General features: G+C 38.1%; 1 protein-coding gene and 1 pseudogene across 1 annotated transcript; both read left to right on the top strand.

Annotated features, from left to right (window-relative positions):
- The first annotated feature begins 419 nt into the window (after positions 1–419).
- Positions 420–27,464, top strand: LOC137950787 (stromal processing peptidase, chloroplastic-like). Its single transcript, XM_068797405.1, has 28 exons — positions 420–705; positions 1,320–1,590; positions 1,845–2,083; positions 2,603–2,801; positions 2,888–2,935; positions 3,065–3,172; positions 3,303–3,491; positions 3,598–3,897; positions 4,528–4,629; positions 5,009–5,143; positions 5,341–5,565; positions 6,215–6,418; positions 7,093–7,263; positions 7,760–7,909; positions 11,357–11,494; positions 12,111–12,338; positions 12,541–12,693; positions 13,166–13,292; positions 17,804–17,939; positions 18,456–18,576; positions 18,715–18,795; positions 20,207–20,308; positions 20,536–20,686; positions 22,721–22,875; positions 23,246–23,333; positions 26,652–26,804; positions 26,896–26,963; positions 27,311–27,464. The coding sequence occupies exons 1-24, from the start codon at positions 533–535 to the stop codon at positions 22,810–22,812; spliced, it is 3,843 nt and encodes a 1,280-aa protein (XP_068653506.1). The 5' UTR covers positions 420–532; the 3' UTR covers positions 22,813–22,875; positions 23,246–23,333; positions 26,652–26,804; positions 26,896–26,963; positions 27,311–27,464.
- On the top strand, positions 23,376–25,852 carry LOC137950785 (ABC transporter F family member 4-like; annotated as a pseudogene).

The following is a 27,464-nucleotide window of genomic DNA, read 5'->3' as shown; positions in this document are numbered from 1 at the left end:
TTATTAATAATAGATTCTAGTGTTCTATATTAATAATTTAATTTACGTTTCGTTCAGTTCCCCTTTCTATCGTGTGGACCCACTAACGCTTTTGGGTAACTCACGGTAAAATCACTTTCGTTTTCATTATCGGGTCTATTTATTCATTTTTCTTCTTACTTCTATCTATTCGCCTCTCCCGTTTACCGTTGGAGTCGTTGATATCCGATGTCCGTTGTAATGCGGGCCGATCGAACAAGCCATCAATTGTGCCGCCATGAACAGACGGGCGGCGAATAAAAGACTCGATGCTCTTTGACGAGAACTGACGGAAATGAATTCCTCCGCTCTAACGTCTCCCGTTTCCAAACACACACACAAAAATTAAAATACAAAATTTTCTGGAAAACAAGAATTTTCAGATTCGACAATTTAAAGACAAAGCCGACGAGCGGGCCTAAACAATCTTCGAAACCGAGGGTGGTGAGCACCATTAATTTTATCCTTCACCTCCTCCTCGGCTCTGTGCTTCCTCTGTCTCTCCCCCTGCGCCATGGCTTCCGCTTCGCTGATGGCGGCAGCTCCCCCCGTCTGCGCCTCGAATCCTAGGGCGTGCGAAGATTGTCATTCGAGCTCGCACTTAAGTCTGCTGCTACTCCAGCCGTCGGCTAGTTTCAAAAATCTTCGTAGATTCAATGTGAAAGGTCGATCTTCTTACAGACAGAGGTAAGCGGGGCTGTCACGTTAATTACGTTTTGAATGCTTCCACTTTGATTTCTTTCCTTGTAACGTAACTACTTCTGGGTGCAAATGTGTTGAAAGCCATCTTGATGACTTCGTGCTGTTACTGTCCGCTGCGTTACTGTTAACTGCTCTTGTTGCGTTAATTAGTGCGAGGTGTGCTCAGCCTTCCAACCGATTTATAGTCAGTTTGCATCCAGCCGCACGTTTCTGACATAAGCTGCTTGTTGGACAGAAGTGGTTTACATTTTTCGGTTTATTCTAAATCCTCATGTTAAGTTCGACATGAGCAATAGTGAAGTCTCATGGTAGTCTATTTTCTTCAATTTATCGGTGACACACAGTATTTTGAGTTGTTTCTAGTATGCTTAGATAGTTAAAAATTTGGTTTTTTCATGTCTTCAGTTTTGAATTTCTAGTTTTGTTGTTTCTTTTGTTTTTGCTTCAAGTGAGTTTGCAATCTTTTCCAGTTAGTTACTTTGAAAATCAAATGCTTCATTCTTTAGTAGGAATTTCTTTCTACTGTGAGTAAGATGACAGCAAATTTGTTACTGATTTCATTTTCTGACTTATCGACTGCAATCTGTATACATGAACAGTGATTCCCGCTTTGACTTTTTGGGAAGGTGGGGGCCTCAAGAAGTTCAATGTGGCAGTTCACAATTTAGTGGGATTGGTCGGACCTGGAAGCAGTATATTCCTATGATCAACAGACCAGTTACTCTGAATCATTCACCACAACAGCTTGGATGTGCGTCCTGCTTCCATTATCTCCAACAACGTGGAAATGACAAATGGGCATGCACTCCAAGACCTTTACTGGACAAATCAAAGTTTTCTCTCTGCAAGTATTCACTTAACCATAACTCTGTAAGAGCACTGTCCTGTTTGCAAGTGTTAGTCAACGTTTTGGATCTCTGTAGTGTTATAGCTTTTTAGGGTCATACTCTCACTCAGCAGTATTCACTTTGTCTGATTCTTACTTTTTCTTGGATGTTTAGACAGTTGAGTTATGCTAATGGGGGGCACTTTGGGCTCGTACAACCAAATTATATTGTTCAAGTTTATTTTATCCAAAATTCTAGGAATCTGGTATATTTGGTTGATGATAGTTAGATTTTCAGGGGATGCCAGGTCATGTTCCATATGCAACTGTTGGTCCAGATGAGCCACATGTTGCAAGCACTGCCTGGCCAGCCGCCATCCAAGAGAAACAAGATCCAACATTTTGGGATTCAGAAATAGAAGAGCACTTGGAAGCATTTTTACGTACACAACTTCCGTCTCACCCAAAGCTGTACAGAGGACAATTAAAGAATGGACTATGTTATCTTATTCTACCAAATAAAGTTCCAGCCAACAGGTTTGATCCCTTAATCGTTTGTCATCTGCTGGTGGAGAACTACGTTATGTTATTCTACCAAATAAAGTTCCAGCCAACAGGTTTGATCCCTTAATCGTTTGTCATCTGCTGGTGGAGAACTTCTTTTGCTAGGTTCTGGACTGTGCCTCAGCTCCAAGCCCTGATCCATCTATTTGTTAATGGGCAGTCTTTGTATAGAAGGCAAACCAGTGTCTGTGTAGTGTATTGTGAAAGGGAAAAGAATATCTAAGACTGTATCTTGTGGGATTTAACCCATTATGGAATAAGCTGTAGTTGAGTCTTACTAAAAGTGGTTTTCTAGAGTAGTAGAAAAATTCTTTCTTCGATTTGCTATCTGGAAAAGTTACAAGAGATTTTTTGATGATGTGACGCATTTACACCTGCCACTTTTCATTGTTTTTCCATTATCTTGCTATAATAATTACTTGTATTATTATACTTATGTGTGTGAGCATTTAATTTTTGCACTTGATATCAAATATATTTTTGCATTTTCAGGTTTGAGGCACATATGGAAGTTCATGTCGGATCTATTGATGAGGAAGAGGATGAGCAAGGGATTGCACATATGATTGAACATGTTGCATTTCTTGGTAGCAACAAGCGTGAAAAGCTACTTGGGACTGGTGCACGTTCTAATGCTTATAACGATTTCCACCACACTGTGTTTCATATTCATTCATCTACCAGCACAAAGGTCAGTGTCTTTTGTTGAACTTGACATTTCTGACGTAGCAACATCTTAGTGCATATTTTGATTAGTAGAGTTCTTCACTTTCTCAGGATTCTGATGGTGACCTACTTCCATTTGTTTTAGATGCTTTAAATGAGGTATGTAGATAATATATTCATCAATCTGGAATTTTGTTATCATATTCTGTGTGGATGCATTCAGCTGCTGGTAGCTGCAATAACATTACATCTCTACATTTTTATCTAACTTACCTGATACAAATACAGATAGCCTTCCACCCCAAATTTCTTGTCTCTAGGGTTGAGAAGGAAAGGAGAGCAATCCTTTCAGAGCTTCAAATGATGAACACCATAGAGTATCGTGTTGATTGTCAGGCAAGATCACGTCTTTATGCTGATGGTTGGCAGCCACTTGGTCATTGTTCATTGAAGAATGCAAATAAGATGCAACTTTGAATTCCTGTTTTCAGTTCTCACCATGCCAGCATTGTTTCCTTGAAAACAGTTGCTGCAGCATTTGCATTCAGACAACAAACTGAGTAAGAGATTCCCCATTGGACTGGAGGAGCAGATTAAGAAATGGGATGCAGATAAAATAAAGAAATTCCATGAACGTTGGTATTTTCCTGCAAATGCCACCTTGTACATAGTCGGAGATATTCATAATATTCCAAAGATTGTTTATCAAATTGAAGTATGTCCAAATGCATCAGTGTGTATCTGTTCTCTTGTTGTGCATGGTACTTCAGTTGTTCAGTTTTTTTCTTGGTTCTCAACCTAGACTTTCAAATATTATGCAGGCAGTGTTTGGACAGATACCTGCTGGTGAGGAACCGGCTGCAGTTCCCATGCCCCGTCCTTTTGGTGGATTGGCGAGCTTTCTTGTTCCTAAATTTCCCGGAAGCCTGAGTAGAAATTTTAATAATGAAAAACCATCAACTTCTTTGGATAGCTCCAAGACAATAAAAAAGGAAAGACATGCAGTTCGACCTCCTGTGGAGCATAGGTGGTCTCTTCCTGGAATTAGGCATGACGCTGAACCTCCTCAGATCTTCCAGCATGAGTTGCTTCAAAATTTCTCATTTAATATGTTCTGCAAGGTAATTTTCAAAAAAAGAGTTCTGCAAGGTACATTTATAATTATAGTCGATGGCCAATTGTCTCAAGCAGATGTTTGGTTAACTTCAACAAATATTACATGCCAAGAAGACAATTATTTTTTTCTGAAAAGCTGTTGACCTAGAATCTTTTCCGAGTTTAGTAGAATTTAAACAAGAATAACAGTTCAAAATCTGTTAGATTTGAAGGGCTTTATTTCCCTGCCATACTATTTTTTTGAAATGATCTCAGTGCCACTCTGAGCATTAGTTTTCCAGATTGTCAGGCTTTAAACATTGTATGAACCTTTAATTGAACTAGCGTAAACCTCTAATAAAAGTGGAAATGTTTTTTAGTAAAATTAGATCTGGAATGGTTGGCAGTGGTACTTTCTAAATCCTGTTGTTTTAGGCTCAAATCAACCATTCAAGAATCTATTTTTTTTAAAGCAAAGAGAAGTGGGAATTCAGTAAGAGTACAGAAGGGATTCAAGAATCTGTTTCTCTTTGTGCCCCAAAAAAGAAAAAGCATTCAGAATTTGAGTCTATGCATTACTCTTGCTTCAAGTATTAAAAATAGGCGGAGTTTTCTGTTCAAGCCTTTTTTAGCTATTTTTGTGGAATATGCTGCAGATTCCCATTGATAAAGTTCAAACATATGGAGACTTGCGGAACGTCCTGATGAAGAGAATATTCCTGTCGGCATTACATTTTCGAATTAACACAAGATACAAGGTGTGTCTTCACTTTGTTCAGATTGATAAAGAGCCAAAGACATGTCATTGCTGTTATATTTTAATCAACTACATGAATCTATCTATCTATGTATGTGGACATGTAAAGTGAGCTAATTTGGGGATTTACATAATCTTATATTTACATCCTTAGGAAGACCTGTAGTGTTAATTTGGGGATTTACATAATCTTGTTTTTACATTCTTAAGCTCATCTCTAGTGTTTTATTTGTTTCTAACCTTTGTTCTTTATATGTGTCTAGTTACTGCAGTTTGCGTTTTGCTTTATTATGTTTCTGTATGGTGTTGGCATAGTTATGAAGTTTCTTACAGAGTGAAGCTCTGGTGTCTAATACTGAATAATTTTCAAACTTATGCAGAGCTCCAATCCTCCTTTCATATCAGTTGAGTTAGATCACAGTGACTCTGGGAGAGAAGGATGCACTGTCACTACACTTACAGTGACCGCTGAACCCCAAAACTGGCAGAATGCTATTAAAGTTGCTGTTCTGGAGGTATGTGTCCTGCCTCTTCCCTTAGCATTATCTCTGCTTCACTGTGCAGATAATATCCGTTGATTACCCTTTGGCAGTGTCTTTTCTTACTATCAGTTCATTTATTTTTTTCGTGTTTTCAGTTTTTTCGTCCCTCCTCTCTGATGATCTTTACCTCTTTTCTATAGCAAATATCTAATTGTTTTATTTAAACACAGGTTCGGAGGCTAAAGGAGTTTGGTGTAACACAGGGAGAGTTAGCTCGCTACATGGATGCACTTCTAAAAGACAGTGAACAGTTGGCTGCAATGATTGATAACGTTCCTTCTGTGGATAATTTGGATTTTATCATGGAGAGTGATGCACTTGGTCATACAGTGATGGACCAGAGGCAGGGACATGAATGCTTGGTTGCTGTTGCTGAGACAGTTACACTTGAAGAAGTAGGTCTTTGCATTATGGCATTGAAATATTCTTGGTTCTGCTCAATTGTCTAACCTCAAGCAATGTCACGAGACCTGGACCAGATTGGCTAGGCTAACCATGTTGTACGGGACATCAGATCAAATTTTCTCAATTATGGTTAGATACTGGATTTATTGGTTCCACTAGGAAGCTCTGGACAAACTGGCTGCTGTAGTTGGGTTCTTCAACTCCTAACTATTAAGAAACTGATATTATTGAGATCCTTTCAATTTCTCTTAATTAAAAGTGAGCTGATTGACCTTGTGATTTTGCCCACTTGAACTAGTTTGGAGTTGTCCAGGCTATTCCTCTGGGTTCTTTGCTTGGGCAGGTTTTAAGTAATAGCCTGAATTTTTCACCCTAGTCAAGGTCAACATCTATCTGCAGTAGTTGGATTCAGTTGTTGACTCATCTGTTTTGCTTCTCTTCCTTGAAAGTTGAGGACAGGTACTGTTAGACTTATCTAGCATACGGCTCACCCCATTACCCCAGTATTTCCATCAGGCCTATTTCAAACTAGTAGTGTTCGATGCTCCTTACAATTTCCTATTTCTTTATATCTCGCCTTTGGACATTTCTGATTAAATTGTTTTCCTACATGTAATATCTGATGAGTGGGTGGGGCAGGTCAATTCAACAGGTGCAAAAGTGTTGGAGTTCATTTCCGAGTTTGGAAGCCCTGATGCTCCACTTCCTGCAGCAATTGTTGCCTGTGTTCCTAAGAAAGTACATGTTGATGAAGTTGGCGAGATGGATTTTAAGATTTCTCCACATGAAATCACTGACGCCATTAAGAAGGGTTTAAAGCAACCCATACAGGCTGAACCAGAGGTGCTCTTTCACAAAAGTTTTTGAACTTCTGTAGCATCTGATATATGGACATGAGTCTTGGTCATATTTTTATGTTATTTTAATTATCAGTTTCTTACATAGACAAGTTGTAATTTAAAAAAAGACGATGATGTGCATGATAAGATCAAGAAGCAAATGTGTGACAAGTTTGTATCATGAATTTCGCAAAAGGTCCTAGTACAATTATTTCTCCCATTAGAAGGGAAATAAAGTTCTCTATGGCAGTTTAGGAATCTTTCAACTTTATTGGGTTAAATAAGGCGAGTTGCATCCATGGTTTAGTAACAGAATTTATGAATTATTTGTTTTCGTGTGATTTTCATTGCTGTCATCCATATTGGACATTCTCATACTTGTACCTGGCTTTGTTTCTATTGAATTTTGGCTAATTTATGACAGTGATTTGAAACTTATATTGTTGAGCTTCCTGAAAGATACATTAGTTTGGAGATTTTTTGTTTTTGGAATGTTTTCTGTGGTTGTGTAGTTGAATTCACTTTTAAGTGTTCCAACTAAGAGTTTGAAGTCCTAAAACTACTGATTAGTCAACTCATTCCTGATTGAGCACCAGAATATTGCTGGACGTTTCTTAATTCTCATGTATGTGCTTTTTTTTTTGAATCTTTAGATTGATTTTTGTTGTCTATTTTCAGCTAGAAGTACCAAGAGAACTGATCTCATTATCTCAGCTTGATGAATTGAGATTGTTCTGGAAACCATCTTTTATTCCGTTGGGTCAAGAGGTGAACATTACAAAGGCATATGACAAAGAAACTGGTATTACACAGCGCCGCCTTTCAAATGGGATTCCTGTAAATTACAAGGTATTCACGATTTTCTTTCTGCCATGTTTGTACTTGCGTGCTGGCAAAATCATTTACAATCTCTCTCTCTCTCTCTCTCTCTCTCTCTCTTTTAAAACATCAAAATTGATGGTAATGGTAGCAGATTTATATAATCAATTAATGCTAAAAAAGAAAAGAAAATGAAGCTATAGTTCCAATGGCTTACTCAGTTCTTTACAGCTGCTCACAGGCTCCACTAAAAAATTATAATGACTGCATTGTGGTACATTGTGCTTCAATGTATGCAGGGAATGCCTTATGAACCCTACCCATGAAAAGCCATGTTCTTGGACTATTTTTCATGTTTTCCCCAAAAAATGAAGAAATGCATTTGTGCCAGATCTAAAACAAACCTTGAAGTCTTTCAAGACTTTCCCTGTCTTTCATTTGTTGTTTTTTACATGTAAAACAGGCTGCAGTTACCATTAGCATATGTCTGTTACTCATCTATGTATCTTTAATTTTGACTTGGTAGATAACAAAAAATGAAGCTAAGGGTGGGGTGATGCGTTTGATAGTTGGTGGTGGCCGTGCAGTTGAAAACTTGGAATCAAAAGGAGCTGTTATAGTTGGGGTTCGGGCTCTGAGTGAGGGCGGTCGTGTGGGCAATTTTTCAAGGGAACAGGTCTGTTTGTTCTTCTATAGTTGAAAATTACGTCTCTAGATATATTTGCTAGAAATATGCCTGCAATTAGAGAAATACTTTCCATGCTACCAGTCAGCATTGTTCGATAAAGTGTTTCATGATGCTGGAGTCTTGATTATGACATTGAGAACTGTTCCCTTTATCCAAATTGAAGGAAGGGTGGAGCAAATTTTGTTTATCCATTTTGTATTTTGACAAAATGCTACCTATCATGTGTCCGTGGTTCTTTGATTTTGCATTGTACTGGTTTCCTTCATGGAAGGATCACGTCAGTTCTTTTTCACTTAATCTTTACCTCATGGAAATTGACATTAATGCAGCATCATTGGACATGACACAAATAGTAGTCAAGATTTCAAGGTATCCAATTGTTGATGGGTTGATGCAGCACAGTGGTTTTGATTCAAGGAATAACAAAGACAAATGATTCCTCCAAGTGTGGGTAACCTAGATTTCAGCAACAATTAAGAAAACTACAATTTGAATTCAAGTACAATAGGTAAAACCTGGAAGACAAAAAATATGGTTTTTGAAGTTATTAATAAAAATAGTAAACAAATAAAAAAAACACAACAAAAAAAACTTAATCCAAGAGATAACAAAAATCAGAACTTTATTCAACAGTAAAAGAGTAATTTTTGTGTTTCTACAAGGGCCTTTATAGGTATTAAGGAATAGTCCCACATGGATTAATGAGTACAAAAATCTTGAGTTTATTAGTTAGGAAAGAGGTTTCCTAAGTTGGTTAGTCATTTTGGAATGGGCCTTGGACCAAACTTAACATGGTATCAGAGCAAGTACTCATATGTGGGTTTACACCTAAACTATCCACTTGTAGAGCCACAAAAGAGAGCCTACACCTAAACTATCTACTTGTAGAGCCACAAAAAAGAAGACTTACACCTAAACTATCCACTAGTAGAGCCACAAAAAGAGGGCTACACCTAAAACTATCCACTTGCAGAGCCACAAAGAAGAGGGCCTACCTGTGAGGGGGAGTATTAAGGAATAGTCCCACATGGATTAATGAGTACAAAAATGAGTTTATTAGTTAGGAAAGAGGTTTTCTAAGTTGGTTAGTCATTTTGGGATGGGCCTTGGACCCAATTTAACAATAGGCATATAGATCAACAAAATAGGAAACTCCTATGTTGTCCATTCTAGGAAATAAATTCTATTAGGACTTAAAATCTAGTTCTACTTGCTGAAAGAAAAATGCAAAACAGGAAATAATTTCTAATCTATAGAGTTGCTAACTTTAAACTTCCCTAATTTAGAAAGAATGACCCAAACTAAAAACGAGAAGCTACTGAGTGTAAAGACTTTCTAATTGGAACTTTTAATCAAATAGCAATTTGCTATTTGAGTGATGCTTCCTATAAAATCAGCAAGTTGCTTGTCCAATAAAATTTCTAATTTATGCAAGATTGAAATAGGAAAGTGTAATTTAGAGAAACTTTCTAATTTAGAATTTTCTACTCTTGGAATTTGTCCTAAAATAGGAGATTTAGGCTCTCTTATTGAATCTTTTTCTTCTTTCTCTTCCATAAACATGAACTAACTTAGGGTGATCTCTTGTCCTTAGATATTCCTCAGGTAGATCTTCTGCATTGTAATGTATTGCATCATGGGGCCCTTCTTAAAAGTATGTGGGACTTTATAAATGTTAAAATGTCACCCACGTGTAGGGGTGGCCTGACTTGTAAATAAAGAGAACTTTCATAAAGATGACATAGAATTGTAATTATATAAGTTGGTGTATGTCCTCTTTATGTCTTTTTCCTTTTAAAACATGTAAACCTAAGGGCATTGTAGTCATTGTAAACACCTTCCCACGACTATAAATATAACCTCAAGCCATGAGGTAGAGCATCCAAGCATCTTCCTCTTGGTTTAAATTCGACCCTTACAGCTCTCTCATTTCCTCTTTCTTTATTTCCCTTGGTTTCTTTTCCTTCTCTCCCACAAACTTGAACTCTCTCTTTCTTCTTTTCTCCTCTCTTCTCTTAGACCCTTATAATTATGTGAAGATGACACTAGAAATCAATAATAAAGTTGAACAATGGGCCTTCTAGATTGACTAGTCATTTTGTGATGGAAGTGGTGTAAACACCTAACCAATAGAACCCGAAAAGACTAGTCGTTTAAGGTGCGGAAAGCCAAGTCTTAACACAGATCACCAACATATTCCAACACTCCCCCGCAAACCAAACCCTCGCGTTAAACCCAAGATAAATTCCAAATACAAATGCAAATGCAAAGTCCCGCGCCAAACATGCGAACGTGCGGGGATTCGAAGGCGGGACGGGCGAAACCTGCTCTAATACCATGTAAGTACCTAACCAATACAACCTGAAAAGACTAGTCGATTAAGGTGCGGAAAGTCAAATACTTAACACAAATCACCAACATATTCCAACACTCCCCTGTAAACCAAACCCCCAGGTTAAACCCAGGACAAATTCCAAATACAAATGCAAATGCAAAGTCCCTGTGCCAAACATGCGAACGCGCGGGGATTCGAAGGCGGGACATGTGAAACCTGCTCTGATACCATGTAAGCACCTAACCAATACAACCCGAAAAGACTAGTCATTTAAGGTGCGGAAAGCCAAGTTTTAACACAGATCACCAACATATTCCAACAAGCGGGTTTAGTTCAACAATGTGCGTAAGCTGAGAGCCAGTTTGTCCTCCATTAGGAGTTTGTGCCACACCTTAGGCCCTCTATGTGTAAACTTGGACATGAGGGGGAAGTGTTGGGTGAGAAACAATCCCAAATTAATAAGTGGTAAGAAATGATATTAGATTATGAGGTTGAGCAATAAGCATTCCTAAGTGGCTAGTCATTTTGTTGAGTGGAAAAAGTCCTTCAGTGATAAGTGGTAAGATAGAGTCTTAGGGTATAATGTTGAGCAATAGGCTTCTTAAATGACTAACCACTTAGGAGGCCAATTGCTTAATCTAATACCATTTCATACCATTTCACAATGTGGGACTCTTTCTCACTTAGAAGAGGCATATCACTCAACCTTATAAGCTAATACTATTTCTTACATTTCATCAATGTGGGACTTTTTCCCACTCAATAGTATATATATTGTTTATGATTCACTTGGGAGGTAGGGCTGAAGTTACGCATAGTTGCCTTTGGCTCTTAGTGTGCTGAAGCATTTTTCTGGTAAAAAACCTTATTTTTTCTTAAGTATGAGATTGCACCATGGAAAATGGCCTTTGACCTAATTTTTTTGGTTGAAGTATCTATATGAATCAGCAGGTTTAGAAAAATGGACAAACCTTTGGCAGTTTGATGCCTATTGGATCAGTCATGTTTTTTCTATTGCATCTGTGCTTGCATTAGAGTAAAAATCTTGTCTAACATTTTTGGTATTTGATGTTCTGCCATTCTTGCATATGCTTCTTCAGGTGGAGCTGTTCTGTGTTAATCACCTCATAAATTGCTCTTTGGAGTCGATGGAGGAGTTTATTTCGCTAGAATTTCGATTTACTTTAAGAGATAATGGGATGCGTGCTGCATTCCAGTTACTTCATATGGTTCTTGAGGTATGAATACCGTCCTATGTTATTGAGAACTTATTATTTACCCTTTCTACAACTTTCAGGAAGACATGAAGTTGGACAAAGTGCAATTATTCTTGAAGCCATTACTCTTCCTTCACTTTCAAAGGCTTACTTTTCATGGAATAGTTTGTTCAAATGCTCACTCTGTGGCAGTGGCAGACACTTTATGATTGCTTTTATATTATTTATTTTTTGAAATATTGAAAAAAAGATTTAATTGAAAAAAGGAAGGGAACTTTTTTTATTTTAATCTATTGTTGCTTTAATTTTCAGTTCTATGTTTTGTCTCTATTAGTGAGATTTTGTCTGGGATTGCTCACTTAATGTGAAAGGAATGCCCTGAGGGATGATTTTGTTGATCTGTCTTTGTTATATCCTGAATTTACTCCTGCCTAAGTTAATTTGTTGATTTGCTCATAGCATTGTGTATTTCTTATGAACTAATGAAAAGGTGGCACTTGTTTTTGTTCAAACTGACTTATGGTTAATTTTTTAGTTGTTGTTGAATCTTTAAAAAATAAATTTAGCTAAATGGCATTCTTATGATTGTCTGAAGTTTTAATTTTGTTCAAACCTGATGGTGATTGTCGATTTACAGCATAGTGTATGGCTGGAAGATGCTTTCGATAGAGCAATTCAGGTTTATTTGTCATACTATCGTTCTGTCCCAAAGAGTTTGGAACGTTCAACAGCTCACAAGCTGATGTTAGCAATGTTGAATGGGGATGAGCGCTTTGTGGAGCCCACACCGCAATCATTACAAAAATTAACTCTTCAATCAGTAAAAGATGCAGTAATGAATCAGTTCGTGACTGATAACATGGAGGTCTGTATAATTTTTAATATGTATTACTTCCTAAATCCTCCTACTCTGTGAGTCACTCCCTTGTGTTTTTATCATGCTTTGCTGATCCCTTGAGAGTCTGTGGGGTGACTTTTTAGATGTAGACTGTACAATTTAATCTTGACCTCTGATTTTATTTTGGTTTTCCTTCTTACTTAGCTTGGATGGTACTGGGTTATTTCAGGTTAGTATTGTTGGGGACTTCTCTGAGGATGACGTTGAGTCATGCATTCTTGATTATCTGGGAACAGTTCGAGCTAGGAGAGCTGTAGAAAAAAAGCTGGAGTTCAGCCCAATCAGATTTCGACCATCTCCATCTGATCTACAGCATCAACAAGTGAGAAATTAAAATTTGTTCTGATTGTCATTAAGCTTATGTAGCTTCAAAGCCATCATTATAAAGATTCTGCCCAACGTCGTAGGTCTATTTCTCAGCTGTAAAGTGTATTGAAGTGTTTTTTTAATGAATTCTACTTTATTTAAGTGTGAACTGTTTTATTCTTTATGAACTGTAATAAGTGAAAATATGTTTGAGATTGTTGATTGATATTGACTTGAGGACCTGACATTAGCAAACCCATTTGTAGATTCTCTTATAAGGGCAAGTCTTGTCTTCCAATGCCTTGCCGTGGGAAATTCTTTCCCATATAGTTTGTTCTTTTTGGTTGCCATGCTGCCTTTTCCTTTTTCTTTTCCTGTCACCTGACTTTCTCTAAAGAGGTTCTTCGTCTTCTTTTGCTTTCTGAACAAAATTGATCCACCTCTCCAAAAAATTGATTTACAATCTTTGCTTGCTCGGAATTTGACAGGTGTACTTGAGGGACACTGATGAGAGAGCGTGTGCATATATTGCAGGTCCAGCACCAAACCGCTGGGGATTCACCATTGAAGGGCAAGATCTTTTTGAGTTCATCACTAGCAGTTCATCTGCAATTGGTAATTTCCTTCTGCTTTTTGTGTTAGACATACTTTTCAAAAATTTGTGTTAGTCATCATTTCAAAAAATATTGTGTTGGACATAGGTTTTCTATAATATACTGTGCTTCATAATATTTTTTGAGAAATAGCCCAATTTCATTTAGCATGGAGCCAAAAACAACTACATCATAAAGAGGGATTCCTTGCATGATAGATTGGATTGAAACCCCCTCTTTAGCAAGGGAATCAGTTAGACTATTAGTTGATCTATGAACATGATTTCTTTTACAAACAATACTACTGGCCAAATCCTGAATTTCATAAAAAAGGGCCAGTAATGCCATGGATGATCCTTTTCCCCCTTACACCAACTAATCACACTGCTGTTTAACATGAAGACTTCCATGAAAAATTTTGAAACCATGTCTGAGATTTTGCAATTCCGTGGATTTGGAATCTGAAATGCCTAGGAGACAGCATAGGCAGCCAAGATATCCCCTGATGGGCTCCTAAAAACTCCACTAACTGAAGGCCCAAGATTGTCCGAGGGAAGAACTGTCAAAATTAAGTTTGATGGTGATCGAGTTCGCCAGGGAAGAACTGTCAAAATTAAGTTTGATGGTGATCGAGTCCGCCAGGGAAGAACTGTCAAAATTAAGTTTGATGGTGATCGAGTCCGGAGGTTTCCATGCAACCATCGGTGAAGGCTTGACTTGCTAGAGCATGGCAACCTGGGACCTATTACTTCTCAGCAACCCAATCTTGATATCCTCAAATAGATGTAGAGAGATCAACCAAGAAACAATGAGGGCAACGATCTTCTCTGCAACACCCAACCAGGGGGGAGACACTTGTTGGAAACACTGCTGATTCTTCTTATCTCAGATGCCCCATGGGATGAATGTCACACAGGCCTTGAGCATTGCTTTTCCAAGCATTGGATGATGGAACCTGGCTCAAAAAGAGTTAAAACCATTAAGGGAGGCTGGATGGCACATAGGCATACCAAACAAGTTGAAAAAGGTATTTAAGATATATGCCAAGAGAAGTGGCAATGGGAGGAGGTGGTGATCGATTGTCTCCTCCTTGGGACCGCAAAACAAACATAGGCTGGGGTTGATAGTACCATGTCGGATCAGATTATTCTTAGTAAGAATCTTTCCATGTAACAAACTCCACATGATAAAAATTGTTTTTGGGGGGCCCAGAAAGAGACCAGGCTGACGCTGCAAAATTTAGAGAAGAGCACTGTTTGCTAACATAACATAACAGGAAGAAACAGTATACTTTCCATCAGCTGCAGACACGAAAATAAGCTTATCTACCTGACAGCTCCTGAGGTATGATTGATCCAATTGGCTGATAAGGTTGTGATATCAACCACCTTGACTTCATTGAACTCATGAGGAAAGTGAATGCTCTAGTTAACACCATGGAAAAAACCATTCACAAGAAGACTGGTTATGAGAGCATTCTGATTTCTGGCAAGACAAAACAGACAAGGATATTGAATCTTCAAAGGGATATGTAGAATCCATAGGTCGGACCAGAAGCTGATGCTGTTATTTTTACCAGCCAAGAATTGAACATTTGCTGAGAAGTGATTGAAATTCTTATGAATGTATCTCCAAATAGTGGAAAGGCGACTGACAGAATTACCCCTGAAGTGCCAAAATGAATTTAGCTCTCCCATCATCTTTGTAACAAAAGGAACCCAAAGCAATTTGTAGCTATTGTTCAACCTCCAGCGCCACATATTAAGGAGGGCCCTGTTTGTTACCCTGATTGTCTAGATGCTGATCCCCCTAAGCTTCTGGGGCTTACAGATATCCATCCCAACTAAATGGTGTTTAAAACCATTCTCATCTCCCTTCCAGAGAAAATTTCTCATAATTTGTTCCATATGACAGGCCACATTGGCAGGGAATGCAAGAAGGAGAGATAATAAGCAGGTACCTGATAAGCAAGACTTAATCAGCACTAATCTGTCAGCTTTTGAAATCATCCTCCCTTTCCAAGTTGAAGTCAGGTTTGGAGCTTTCTAGAACTGGATTCTGCAGTACTTTATCCACTCTGCAAGTGAAGAGGGGCAAACCCCAGCTAGTGGAGGGATATTTTGCTTGTGGTACATATTTATGTTTGTGTTAAGTGAAATTGAACTTCCTAAGTCATTTGTCTGTGTGGGAGACTGAACTCCACTAGTTGGTATTGACTGCCGTTTGCAAGCAAGGAGAAAGAGTACTCAAGTTGAAAGTCTGGGTAGAAATTTTAATTTAAATTCTTGATCATGAATGCAGACCCACTATTATTCAAGCGTTCTAGGCCATCATATAGTTATGCTACATGAGATATAAAGAGCCATGACTGGCATCAAGCAAAGCACTCCAATTGATAGCAGTGATGAGTTGCACCTGCAAAAAGAAAGTGTTTCTGCACCATGTGGGGCATACGTAGTTTATAAGTTACACCAAAGTGGGAATAGGAACAGAAGTAGGAATGCGATAATACTCAACGGGTTGGAGCATAGAGTGGCAGTTACAGTGGAAAACTGAAGCAGGACAACCAGAAAGACGATCAATGTCTACAGAATATATTACAGGGAAAAGGACAACATTAGAATTTGAGGAGGTTGGTGATACACTGGTGAAATGTCATAAACCAATTTTCAGAAATGATGAATACATATGAGGATTCTGAACATATAAAAGATTTTAATAGAAGGGGACTTTAACTATCTTGTAGTTTGTATCAAAGAGTGTACGGAGGATGTCCATGTCTGAAATAAGTGAGATGGGAAATAGAATCATGGACTTTATGTAGAACTTAATTTTGTGATAGAAAAGCCTATTCTAAGGGGAGGGACCAGACATGCTTTTCAATTTTTATGGGGAATGGACTTGGAAACCATGTAGACGACTGCCTTTGTCTCCAAGATATCTTAGAAACTTGTTTAAATTGTTAAGGTTATCAGGGAGAGTGTGACCACACAATACAGGAAAGCAGAATCAGCATCAGCACAGATCTAAAAATAGAGGTGGGATCTGGAGGGAGGAAATCAGTGCAACTTAAGATCTATGAAAGCGTTATTCATGATTGGAGATTGATGTAATGTGGATCCTAATGACAAGATTTAATGAAATTATTTGAAGAGATTAAGGCCATGATAAATGCATCAACAGTGATGTTTAAAGTGTTTTTAGTGAAGGAGGTGGGATTGAAGAACTGGTTGTGATTATTCCCATATTTTGATTTTTTTTTTTTCGCTCTCTGTTCTACTCTTATTAAGAGATGTCTCTATAAAAAAAGATGGGATTAAAGGATGAAGGAGAAGCTGTTGTACTAGACTGCTCTGACACAATTGATAATTGATATTTACACCAAACAAAAAAGAAATTCAACCTGCTATCATAGATCCAGAGTTATTGAAAAGAATTTTTTTTATAAATATGATGAAAGGGCATGCTACAGGTTCATACGAAATACAATTTAGACTTGGAAATTCTAAGGTTTTGGTTGGTCTGCATGGTAACTCGGGTTTTTAGCAAGATACTGAAGACAAGAGAAGGCCAGATGAGTAAGTACAAATATGGTGTTGTCTATAAAGCACCATCTAGGATATGACTTGGGAAGGTGGAAATGTTAAGATGGATGTTGAGGAAAGTGTGAGAGAGGAAAAAAATGGAAATGGACATATTGAACCACAGTCAGGAGCAGCATGATAGATAAGAGAAGTAATTGAAAATCATTTAATCATGTTGAATGTAGATTTAAGAGTCTAGATACTAGATGAGTCTTAGCACTAGGGTTGCTAGATGAGTTTAATCACAAGGGATGCTAGATAAGTTTTATCACTAGGGCTGCTAGATGAGTCTTATCACTAGGTATGGGAGCAAGAAGTGCAGGAAGGATTGTGGATTGGGCCTTTGGTTCAATGATGGCATAGGAAAGTTTCAAATATCAGGTCTTGAGTTCAAGTCTCACCAGGGATTATCTGGAGTAATGTGCATGTCTAATCAACATTCAAAAAAAGAGTACAAGAAGGATGAAAATGGCATGCATGGAGGTGGTGAAGGACTTGAAAGAAGTCTAATCAAGTAATAGAGATTGCAAATCATAGTGCAGAATGGAGGAGGATTCATATAGCTGACTCCTCACATTATTGGGATGATGATATGATAGTAATGAAGGTGATGATGGACTTGCTGAATGACTTTGAAATTAAACTGTCTATTTAATAAGCTTCTTGGTGCTTTCACAAAAAAAAGGCTTCTTGGTCCCTTTCAAAAAATAGAGAAGGTTCTCAATTGAAAAGAGCAATGACTTTGGAAAATCAATCTCAAAGCAGGATGTGTGGCTCGTCTATCTAATAAAGGAAAATCCCCTAAAATCATTCTACTCCTGGAAGATTTATTTTCTCTTATCTTTCTTGATTTGATATGCTATGAAGATGAAGAAACCACAGTATGCTTAGTCACTGTATTTATTCCTTGGCAATACCTTACACTAACAACAGCTTTTGATTTCTGCAGATGGAGAGGTGGCTTCTGAGAAGCCAGTTGTCTTGCTTAGAGAAGATGGTGGAAATCACTTGCAAAGTAATGTTCAGCATCATCCGTTATTCTTTGGCATAACATTGGGTGTATTGGCTGAAGTCATAAATTCTAGGTACAGTTTCTCCTGATCATCCATTATTCATAGGGTATTTGTGCCTCCTAAAACCACTTCTTGTTGGATACCTCTCCTTGGTTCTTGAAATCCTCTTTACTATTATGTTTATGTCTGACCTCAAAAGAGACAAATTTCTTGGTGGGTTAATGAGAAACCATTTATATGAAGCTAGTTTTTTTTTTTAAATCGAAAATGAGTTAAGTGACCAGAACAAGTCGCCAACAGTATAAAAATATAGGGAGTGAGAGTTCCCTTCCAAAAAAAGGGAGAGAGACCTGCCTTGGCAGAACTTGAGAAATAATTTCTTCTGAAAATGAGAGTGCCAACTTTGTGTGAGAGATTTCATTTTGTTTTGGCATACTTAGTAGCTATTATATATATTTCATTGGGTCATAAGCAATCAGCAGTATTCAAACTAAAAAAAGAAGAAACAACTTGTCTGTGCTGGATATAGTGTTTCAATAAATGTTGGTTGGTATAACTTTCAATGTTTCTTATTTTTTTACAAGGCAGGCTCTTCACTACCGTCAGAGATTCTTTAGGCTTGACATATGATGTGTCATTTGAATTGTGCCTCTTTGATAGGCTGAAATTTGGTTGGTATGTGATATCTGTGACTTCAACTCCTGCCAAGGTTTGTGCTTAGTCTCTATTAGTCTATTTAAAACTGAATTAATTCTATTTCTTTTTCATTTCAATTTTTTTTTATTTCCTTTCATGAATGTACTGGTTATTCTAGTGCTCAATATTTTTAAATACATTGCCTTTTCAGGTTGTCAAAGCTGTAGATGCATGCAAACATGTTCTCAGAGGTTTCCAAGAGAGCAAGATCACCCAAAGAGAGCTAGATCGAGTTAGTGCGCCTTTTATTTCATTTTTTTCTACCATGTTTCATATTCCGTTTTATTTCAAGTTATTGCAAGACATCTGTTTTGTTATTTGTTGTCTGTCATCCAAAATCTGGGTAATGCATACATAATTGGTGATTTGGCTAAATATGGCATTTAATGTTCAAGTAGCACTCAAGATAGTTTTCTGGAAGTTCCAACAGTAGTTGTTTTATTTTTCTGGAATATTGCAGTGGAATATTCTAACAAGTATCCCTGCAGTCAATGCAAGTTGGATTCGCCTATAACTAGAAAATTTTATTGTAACTGGGGAAAAATCAATTAGGAAGCTTCCATGGGGTCTTCGTTCAAAAACAACTGCTAATGGGTAGGGTCTCGTAGAGTTTGAGGGAGATAGAAAGCTGGTGATCTGGTGGAATTGATCCATGATGGGTTTTGAATGCTATGATGTGGACCTGCACTCCGTGGTCATCCAATTGTACTGATGAAAGTCTAAGTTAATGAGGGGGCTTCATTCTGTTTCTCAATAAACTCATCATTGTCTGATTAAAAAGGGTAAGGCCTATTATATTCCTACTAGTTCTGTCCGAGTACTATGAAGTGTCTAGGATGAGTTTTGAGAAAAATGCCGAAGTTACAGAATAGAAGGCTGGCCCTATTATATCCTTTCGAAGATGTTACTTTATGTAGCCTTGTTATTGTATGAAGAAGGTTTCTTTATGTTTGTCACTTCTCTCTTACTTTCCAGTTGATTGATGTTCTGTCTTCAACACTCGTACTTATAAAAGAAGAGATTTGTTGAAATCCTTCCTTGGCCCACTGATATCCTGTTTCCTTATTACTAAATTGTTTTTTGTGGTTCTCAGAAAGAATTTCTTTCCTAAAAAGCACCTATAATTTCTTTTAATCGCAATATATGATTGCACAACAAAATCTAGAAAATAATTTGTACTTTTGGAACAGGAATTTTTTTTGGTCGATCAAGATTGAAAATTCCACACAGACAAAAATGCCCCTACAAACAGCTGTTGTTTCTCATTATAACATGGACTTGGGCTCATATACTCAAATGTGTGGATGCTATTTCAGTGTGTACCTATTGGGTTCTCTCGTAGTAGAATTTTTGGATCAATTCTAAATAGTGGCCTCAGATGTCCATGTGACAAAGAAGATATGATCGGTTTTTGAGGGGCATGTTGAACTTATTATGGTGCTTAGGCTAACACAAATAGTTATCTATTTGTTTGTGTAATTCTTTTCTGTTTCTTCAGTGGTTTGTAAGGTGTGGAGTTAATGTGCTAAATCTCTTGTTGGGTGTGTATAGATTACCTTGATGTTGTTGCGTATCATTGTTGATCTCCGCCAATTGTTTGATTGATAAACCATGATACTTACTTCATGTGCTGCTTACAACAGGCCAAACGGACATTGCTGATGAGACATGAAGCTGAAACCAAGTCGAATGGTTATTGGCTTGGATTGTTGGCTCATTTGCAGTCTTCATCTGTTCCTAGAAAGGTATGTACGTTTATCATTGTTGGTGTGATATTCCTTGTATGAAGGTTTCTTCCCATCTTTTTCGTTGTAGTCCACTTGATGCTATTTGAAGTTTGAATTAAACACTGGTAGGTTCTATATCTTCACCTATCTGATGCTTGGATTATGGCTATTTTTAATCTTCTTTAGATTTACAATATGATAGATTTGTGCAGTGATCTGTGTTTTCAATTATGGATGCAATACAGGACTTATCATGCATCAAAGACCTGATTTTTCTATATGAAGCTGCCACCATAGAGGATGTGCACCTTGCTTATGAGTACTTGAAAGTAGATGAAGAATCTCTATACTCGTGCATAGGAATTGCTGGGACCCAGACAGGTGAAGACATTGCTGGTAAGTATGCTAATTTTCAAGTATTGCACCTTAATGGTGCTGTATGGCGTGCTGTCTATCAAGCTCATAAAACTTCACGATTCTCCTTTATGAAATTCTCATCATTTTCAAAAAAAAAAAAAAAATTTGTATGTTCCTTTGGTAGCAAGACTGGAGCATGAAACAATGTCCAAGAAATACAAGGACCTGTTGTGTTAGAAGTTGAAAGAACTGGTTAGTAGAACCATGGCACCAGATCCTTCTCCAGTTCTGAAATCTCAAAAACTGCAGGGAGCTGAAAACCACCTAAGCCAGTCAGTAGGAACAGGTTTTTTTTTTTAAAATAGTAAGTTAGAACAGTTCTATGATCCTAACATTGAATTGCTGGTTTAAGCAGACTAGTCCTATTGTCCAACTGAGGAAGGTTCTTCTCCTTTCCACATTTATTGGGGAGAAATCTTTCATTTTTTATTATTTTGTGTTTTTTTATTTTATTTATGGAATATTACTGATTCCACCTGGTTGAAAGGATCTACTGGAACCAGTTATCTTGACAACATTATTTTGGACTGAAGTCCACAATTTTTTTTTTTTAAATTACAAACTCAAGGGTGATGTTTAGTAGAGGTGAGGCATAAGTATTTTATATGTTTAACCTATTTAATTAGGAAAATTTTCGTATTTAGATTAATCTCAGGGATATTAAAAAGGAAACACTGGAAGTTATCTTCCTATCTTGTAAACTGTTTTGCAACTTCAAAGATATCTGGTCCTTTTATCACTTTTTTAGAATAAGGCATGGAAAGATAACAAAAGTGTTCTTGTCTATTTTTTCCAGTTGGGAATTTTTTATTGAAAAATAAATTTCTTTTTACCAGTTTTGTTGCTTTTGTATCACCATAGAAAATGACCAGTAAAATTGATTGCTCTTATTTTTTATTCCCAATACAGGAAAATAGTTTTTGTATCTCAGTTAACTTTTTGTGGACAAGAGGAATTAGGGTGAAAATTTTTCCATCTCCTAAGACTGCACATAAACATTAAAATATTATGGTCAAATGAAAATTGTCCGTTTCCATCTTGTTCCTAGCATTTCTTATTGGCACAAACACACCCTAAATAAAGAAGTAACAATCTTCCAATATACATGAACTTCACTCGTTCTGAAACTCCCCTATTACATCAGAACACAGTGTCTCCCCTGTTATTTCTTCATTTAGTTAATATAGTCTAAGAAAAATAAAAATTCTATAATCATGTAAAACCTCTATTTATATTTTGTAGTTCAATCCAACTTAACATATTAAAAAAAATGCTGGGTGGTTTACACAGAAGTCGGGTGTCTTGTTAATGAGGCTGGCAAAAGGTTTTTGTCGGGAGGGCGAGTTAGTGCCATCCTCTGAAGCTTAGTGTGGCAGAGATGAGAACATTGAGGTGGATGTGCTATAAATTGGGACAAATTTGAAAATGAAAGTTTAGGATTGGAGAAATTTATGACTGTTGTTTGATATGATTTAGAATTTTCTAGGGAAGCCTAAGTGTACATTGTTTGAAGGATCTTCTTTTTGTCAGATGGCAGACTGACTAGAAATAGATGAAGACATTATTTAAAAAGAAAAAGAAAAAGAAAAAAAAAGCAAGGCCGAAGTGACATGAATGGCAGTGGCTAAGAAAGATTTGAAGAAGGTCAGTCTAGCAAGGAAGCTAGCAAATAATAGAGTTAAGCGGAGGAGAGTTAATGTAACTCAGCATAGTTGGGATAAGGTGCGGTCAATGATAGAATGTATATTTGGTTTATACATTGTATGGTAAATGGTGTATGGTGTACGTATTGGAACAGACTGCCTCATGCCAATGCAAGGGGGAGAAAAAACTGATCAGTGTCTACACTGGATTAATCTGTGGTTCAATCAGCTGGAAACTGTTTAATGATTTCAGATTTTGTGATTGACGTTCAAGGGTCTTGTAATTTCTGATCTTGTAAGAGCATGACCACTCTACTTGCTTGGTCACACTTATTTCTTGACTTTTTAACAAAAAAAAATTTCTATTCAGGGATGATGGAAGCTGAAGAGTCATCTGCCAGCCATCATGGTGTTACTCCCAGCGGGCGTGGTCTATCAACAATGACACGGCCGACGTCATGATCATTTTGAGAAGAACAGAACAGTCTGTGTTGTGTGGTTTAGAGATGTTAAGAGTGCACAGAGGTATATTTCCAACTTAAAAGTCTTACAATCTGCGCACACGGGTTCATGGACCCATGTAGGTCACCTAAAATCCAAACTTTTTTCAGTATCCCGAATAACTTGGATGATATACAAATTATAGTGTAATGCTGAATCTGCAAAACCATGGTAAAGTGGCCTAGAAAATTTCAGCTGGGCTTACCTGTTCATCGTCTTTCTGAAATTAGTTAACAAAAAAGTATTTAAGGAGGATGTCTTCTCCAGAGTAGGTTGTTTGAATGCCACATTTTACCTATTCATCTGTAGAGGTGGTTCATGCAAAGTCATGATCTGAAGAATTGGATTTAATGTGGGAAATCTGAGACAAAACGTACTTTCTTGTTTTTAACAGGTGCTTAGCAGTCTACCGAGGCAAACAGATTTCCACTCTGCAGCAACATTCTGCAGAATTTGAAGACAGTTTGGTTCAATATCACCAGGTGTTGTACTCACCATCAGTGATTGAGTTTGTAATATTTCATTTTCTTATTTATTGTTTCGGCATTCATTTAGTTATATGGTCATAAAGTCATTGAAGGAAATATGTAATGTACATTAGTCACATTCAAGGTTAGTGAGAATTCTCCGGAAAGGAATCCCCGCTGGATTCTTTCCTCGCAACGCTATGGGCAAGAAGAAGGGAGACGAGACCACGGCCGCCGCTGCCAAATCCAAAGCCGCCGGCGGTGGCTCCACCAAGGAGAAGTTTTCCGTCTCCGCCATGCTCGCGAGCATGGATCATAAGCCTGAGAAGTCTAAACCCTCTTCCAAGTCCAAATCCAAGCCTAAAGCCAAACCCGCTTCTTCCTACACAGACGGCATCACCTCCCTTCCTCGGACTCTGATGAAGAAGAACTCGGTGTGAATAGCTCAGAAGACCATTCCGAGCCCTCACGGCGATCTTCTCGCCCCACGGTCGACCTTTCCGCCCCCGTCGGCGTTACTGATAAAGAACAGAAGAAGCGAGAGAAGAAGGATATGCTCGCCGCCCATGCGGCCGAGGTTGCCCACCAGGAAGCCCTACGTGACGACCGCGATGCCTTCACCGTAGTGATTGGATCGAAAGCTTCCCTTCTCGATGGCCAGGATGATGCCGATGCGAACGTCAAGGACATAACCATCGAAAACTTCTCCGTCTCCGCACGGGGGAAGGAGCTGCTCAAAAACGCCTCCGTCAAAATCTCTCATGGGAAGCGCTATGGTCTTGTCGGACCTAATGGCAAAGGTAAATCTACTCTCTTGAAACTCCTCGCTTGGCGTAAAATTCCGGTGCCCAAAAACATTGATGTGCTCTTGGTCGAACAAGAGGTTGTTGGTGACGAAAAAACCTCTTTGGAAGCGGTTGTTTCAGCTAACGAAGAGCTCGTAAAACTTCGACATGACGTCGCTCTACTCCAAAACTCCGCTGAAGAGGAAGAAGAAGATGATGCGGGAGAAAAATTGGTGGAGTTATACGAGAGATTACAGATAATGGGATCTGATGCTGCAGAGGCACAGGCCTCCAAGATCCTTGCTGGATTGGGCTTTACGAAAGAGATGCAGGCTCGTCCCACGAAATCCTTCAGTGGGGGTTGGAGAATGAGGATTTCCTTGGCTAGGGCTTTATTTAAACAACCGACTTTACTCTTATTGGACGAGCGCACCAACCATCTTGATCTCCGGGCGGTTCTTTGGCTGGAGGAATACTTATGCAGGTGGAAGAAGACACTTGTAGTAGTTTCGCATGACCGAGATTTCCTCAACTCTGTCTGCACTGAAATTATCCACCTTCACGATGAGAAATTACATTTTTACAGGGAAAATTTTGATGATTTTGAGACGGGATACGAGCAGAAACGGAAGAGATGAACAAAAAATTTGAGGTTTACGATAAGCAGGTGAAGGCTGCAAAAAGGAGTGGCAACCGGGTTCAGCAAGAGAAAGTTAAAGATAGGGCTAAGTTTGCTTCAGCAAAGGAAGCTAAGGGCAAGGCGAAGGGGAAGGTGGATGAAGATGAGCCGCCACCAGAGGCTCCAAGGAGGTGGAGGGACTATAGCGTGGAATTCCACTTCCCTGAGCCTACTGAGCTAACACCGCCTCTTCTACAGCTGATTGAAGTCAGTTTTAGTTACCCTAACAGGGATGATTTCAGGCTATCCGATGTTGATGTGGGCATTGACATGGGAACTCGGGTTGCGATAGTTGGCCCAAATGGAGCAGGCAAGTCTACCTTGCTGAATTTACTTGCAGGTGATATCCAGCCGGCTGTGGGAGAGGTCAGAAGGAGTCAAAAGTTGAGGATTGGACGGTATCACAACATTTTGTGGACCTCTTAACTATGGAAGAGACCCCTGTTCAGTATATTCTTCGGCTTCATCCAGATCAAGAAGGACTAAGCAAGCAGGAGGCAGTTCGAGCTCGCCTTGGAAAATTAGGGCTTCCAAGCCATAATCACCTCACACCAATTGCCAAATTATCAGGGGGTCAGAAAGCACGGGTAGTCTTTACTTCAATTTCCATGTCAAAGCCCCATATTCTCTTACTGGATGAGCTCACAAACCATTTGGACACGCAGAGTATCGATGCCTTGGCGGAAGCATTGGAGGAGTTCACTGGTGGAGTTGTACTGGTTAGTCATGATTCAAGGCTAATATCTCGTGTTTGTGAGAATGAAGAGAGGAGTGAAATCTGGGTAGTGGAGAATGGGACGGTGAGGACTTACCCAGGATCCTTTGATGAATACAAGGAGGAATTGCAGAGGGAGATTAAAGCAGAGGTGGACGAGTGAGTTGGCTACTTTGATTAGAGGTAGCTATTGTTCTGCTGAATAAGAAAACAGTTCTATAGTGTTATGTAATTATTGTATTCTCCTTTATGAGCTCGAGAAATAATACCATTTTTTGTACTATTCACATTCTTCTTTTTGCACATCGTGACAAATTGGTGGTTTCTCTATCAAAATGAATTTGTGAACCCTTTTAAGTTGATAGTGAAATTTTGTTCTTACTTTTTTTTTTTTTTTTTTTGAAAAGAAATTTTGTTCATACTTTCATCTTTTAGTTTTTAGGCTGGCTTAGAATATTTTTTATGGGTTGAGTGACCAGATTACTCCTTTCTGCATGCTTTAATCAATCATCTACTTGCCACAGTATGTGCACATTCTTAATTTATGATTTAGGACAATCTGATTGATCTTGCGCTTTCTTGTAGACAAACCCTTTTGACCTACCTGGAAATTGACTAATTGAGTGATGTTATTACCATGTTGGACTGTATTCTCCTTTGAGATTTTATAGTAAGAGTTAGTCATCAGATATCATATTAGTGCTCTTTGCTTGTGGGGATTGTTGTTTGGGGGGAGATATGCTCGCTTCTTTCATGAGTTTTTTTGTAATCTAAATGATCCTTTTTTCTTAGTGATGGTTGAATTTATTAAAACTGAACTAGAGACAAAAGAATAATCCTCCACAAAAGAAGGGGAACAAGAAAAGACAAAGAACAAAACATACAGAAAAACATAATGAACAAAAGCCCCATCTTCAGAAAGGGAGTCCGCATAAGAGTTGGCATTGGATGAGTACACAACCTTGGGATGTCTACTCCATTGACATTAAACATTCCAAACGAGAGATTAAACAAGGCCATAGGCAACTCTGTCTCCTACTCTAGTTGCCTTGATTTTGAATACTGGACTTCAATTTTTCTTATTATTCCAGATAAGAAGTGAGATTTGTTACTAGTATTTTCTGTTGCTCTGGTTGTTACTTCAAAATGAATAGGCAGGTCATTGTTGTGAACGTGATGCAACTTTATTTGATCCTCTAAGAAAGGCTGGCTGTCTCATATTTGTGGTCCAATGACAAAGCTGAAAAAGTTTCATCACGTGAATGGCTTGCAGTTCATCACTGACTATCTTTAGAAAAAATCCATTGGTAATCAACTTCCTTTGGCTTTCCCGCATACTGCCTTTTTGTCCTTTTTCTCTTGGCTCGGATGAACTCTCTTTTTTTCTATGTTCCTCAGGTTGTGTTTCCAACTGGATGGTGCACCAAAGTAAGATGCTGGAGACCCACCCACTCTCTCCTACACAAGTAAACCATCTTCCTCCATTTTTTAAAATTTTGGATTAGGATTGTTTATGTACACAGCTTTCAGATTTTCCCTTCTTATTTGATTGCATGTCTTTTTTCTCAAGAGTCTGGCTTTCTATTTCTTATATTTGTTATAAGTGTTAATGAACAAAACCATATTTCTCCAATTGTGATATTAAGACAAAATACATGTTCTACATCATCTGTACCCTTCACCCCCCTTCTGCAAGGATGCTATATTTATTTGATCATAACATCCATTTTTCATTACAAGATGCGTTACTTGGAAAGTTGATGGGTATATTTATATTGTATGTTGATTACCAATGGTTCTATTTGTGATTCAGGACCTGCTTGGCATTTTATTGTCTTCATCTGAGACAACTTTGTCTGTTTTGGCTTTCAAATGATTTAGTATGCAATGTATACTTTTCCTTTGAATATTAGATATCTTGTGCTGGGAAAATCTGTAATCTAATGAATGCAATGTATACTATCTTC

This window comes from Aristolochia californica, unplaced genomic scaffold, assembly GCF_029961685.1.
Source record: "Aristolochia californica isolate CCGP_79_NKW_82.1479 unplaced genomic scaffold, dmAriCali1.0.hap1 SCAF_14, whole genome shotgun sequence".
Classification (NCBI taxonomy): Eukaryota; Viridiplantae; Streptophyta; class Magnoliopsida; order Piperales; family Aristolochiaceae; genus Aristolochia; species Aristolochia californica.
The sequence above is the reverse complement of the archived record's forward strand: the minus strand, read 5'-3'. Positions and strand labels throughout refer to the sequence as shown.

What these genes read in the sequence shown, in the direction of transcription:
- LOC137950787 (XM_068797405.1), top strand. Translation starts at nt 533, where the DNA reads ATGGCTTCCGCTTCGCTGATGGCGGCAGCTCCCCCCGTCTGCGCCTCG. An exon ending in AATAAAGTTCCAGCCAACAG is followed by an intron (nt 2,084 to 2,602) that starts GTTTGATCCCTT and finishes TTGCATTTTCAG; the next exon opens with GTTTGAGGCACATATGGAAG. An exon ending in AGACAGTTACACTTGAAGAA is followed by an intron (nt 5,566 to 6,214) that starts GTAGGTCTTTGC and finishes TGGGTGGGGCAG; the next exon opens with GTCAATTCAACAGGTGCAAA.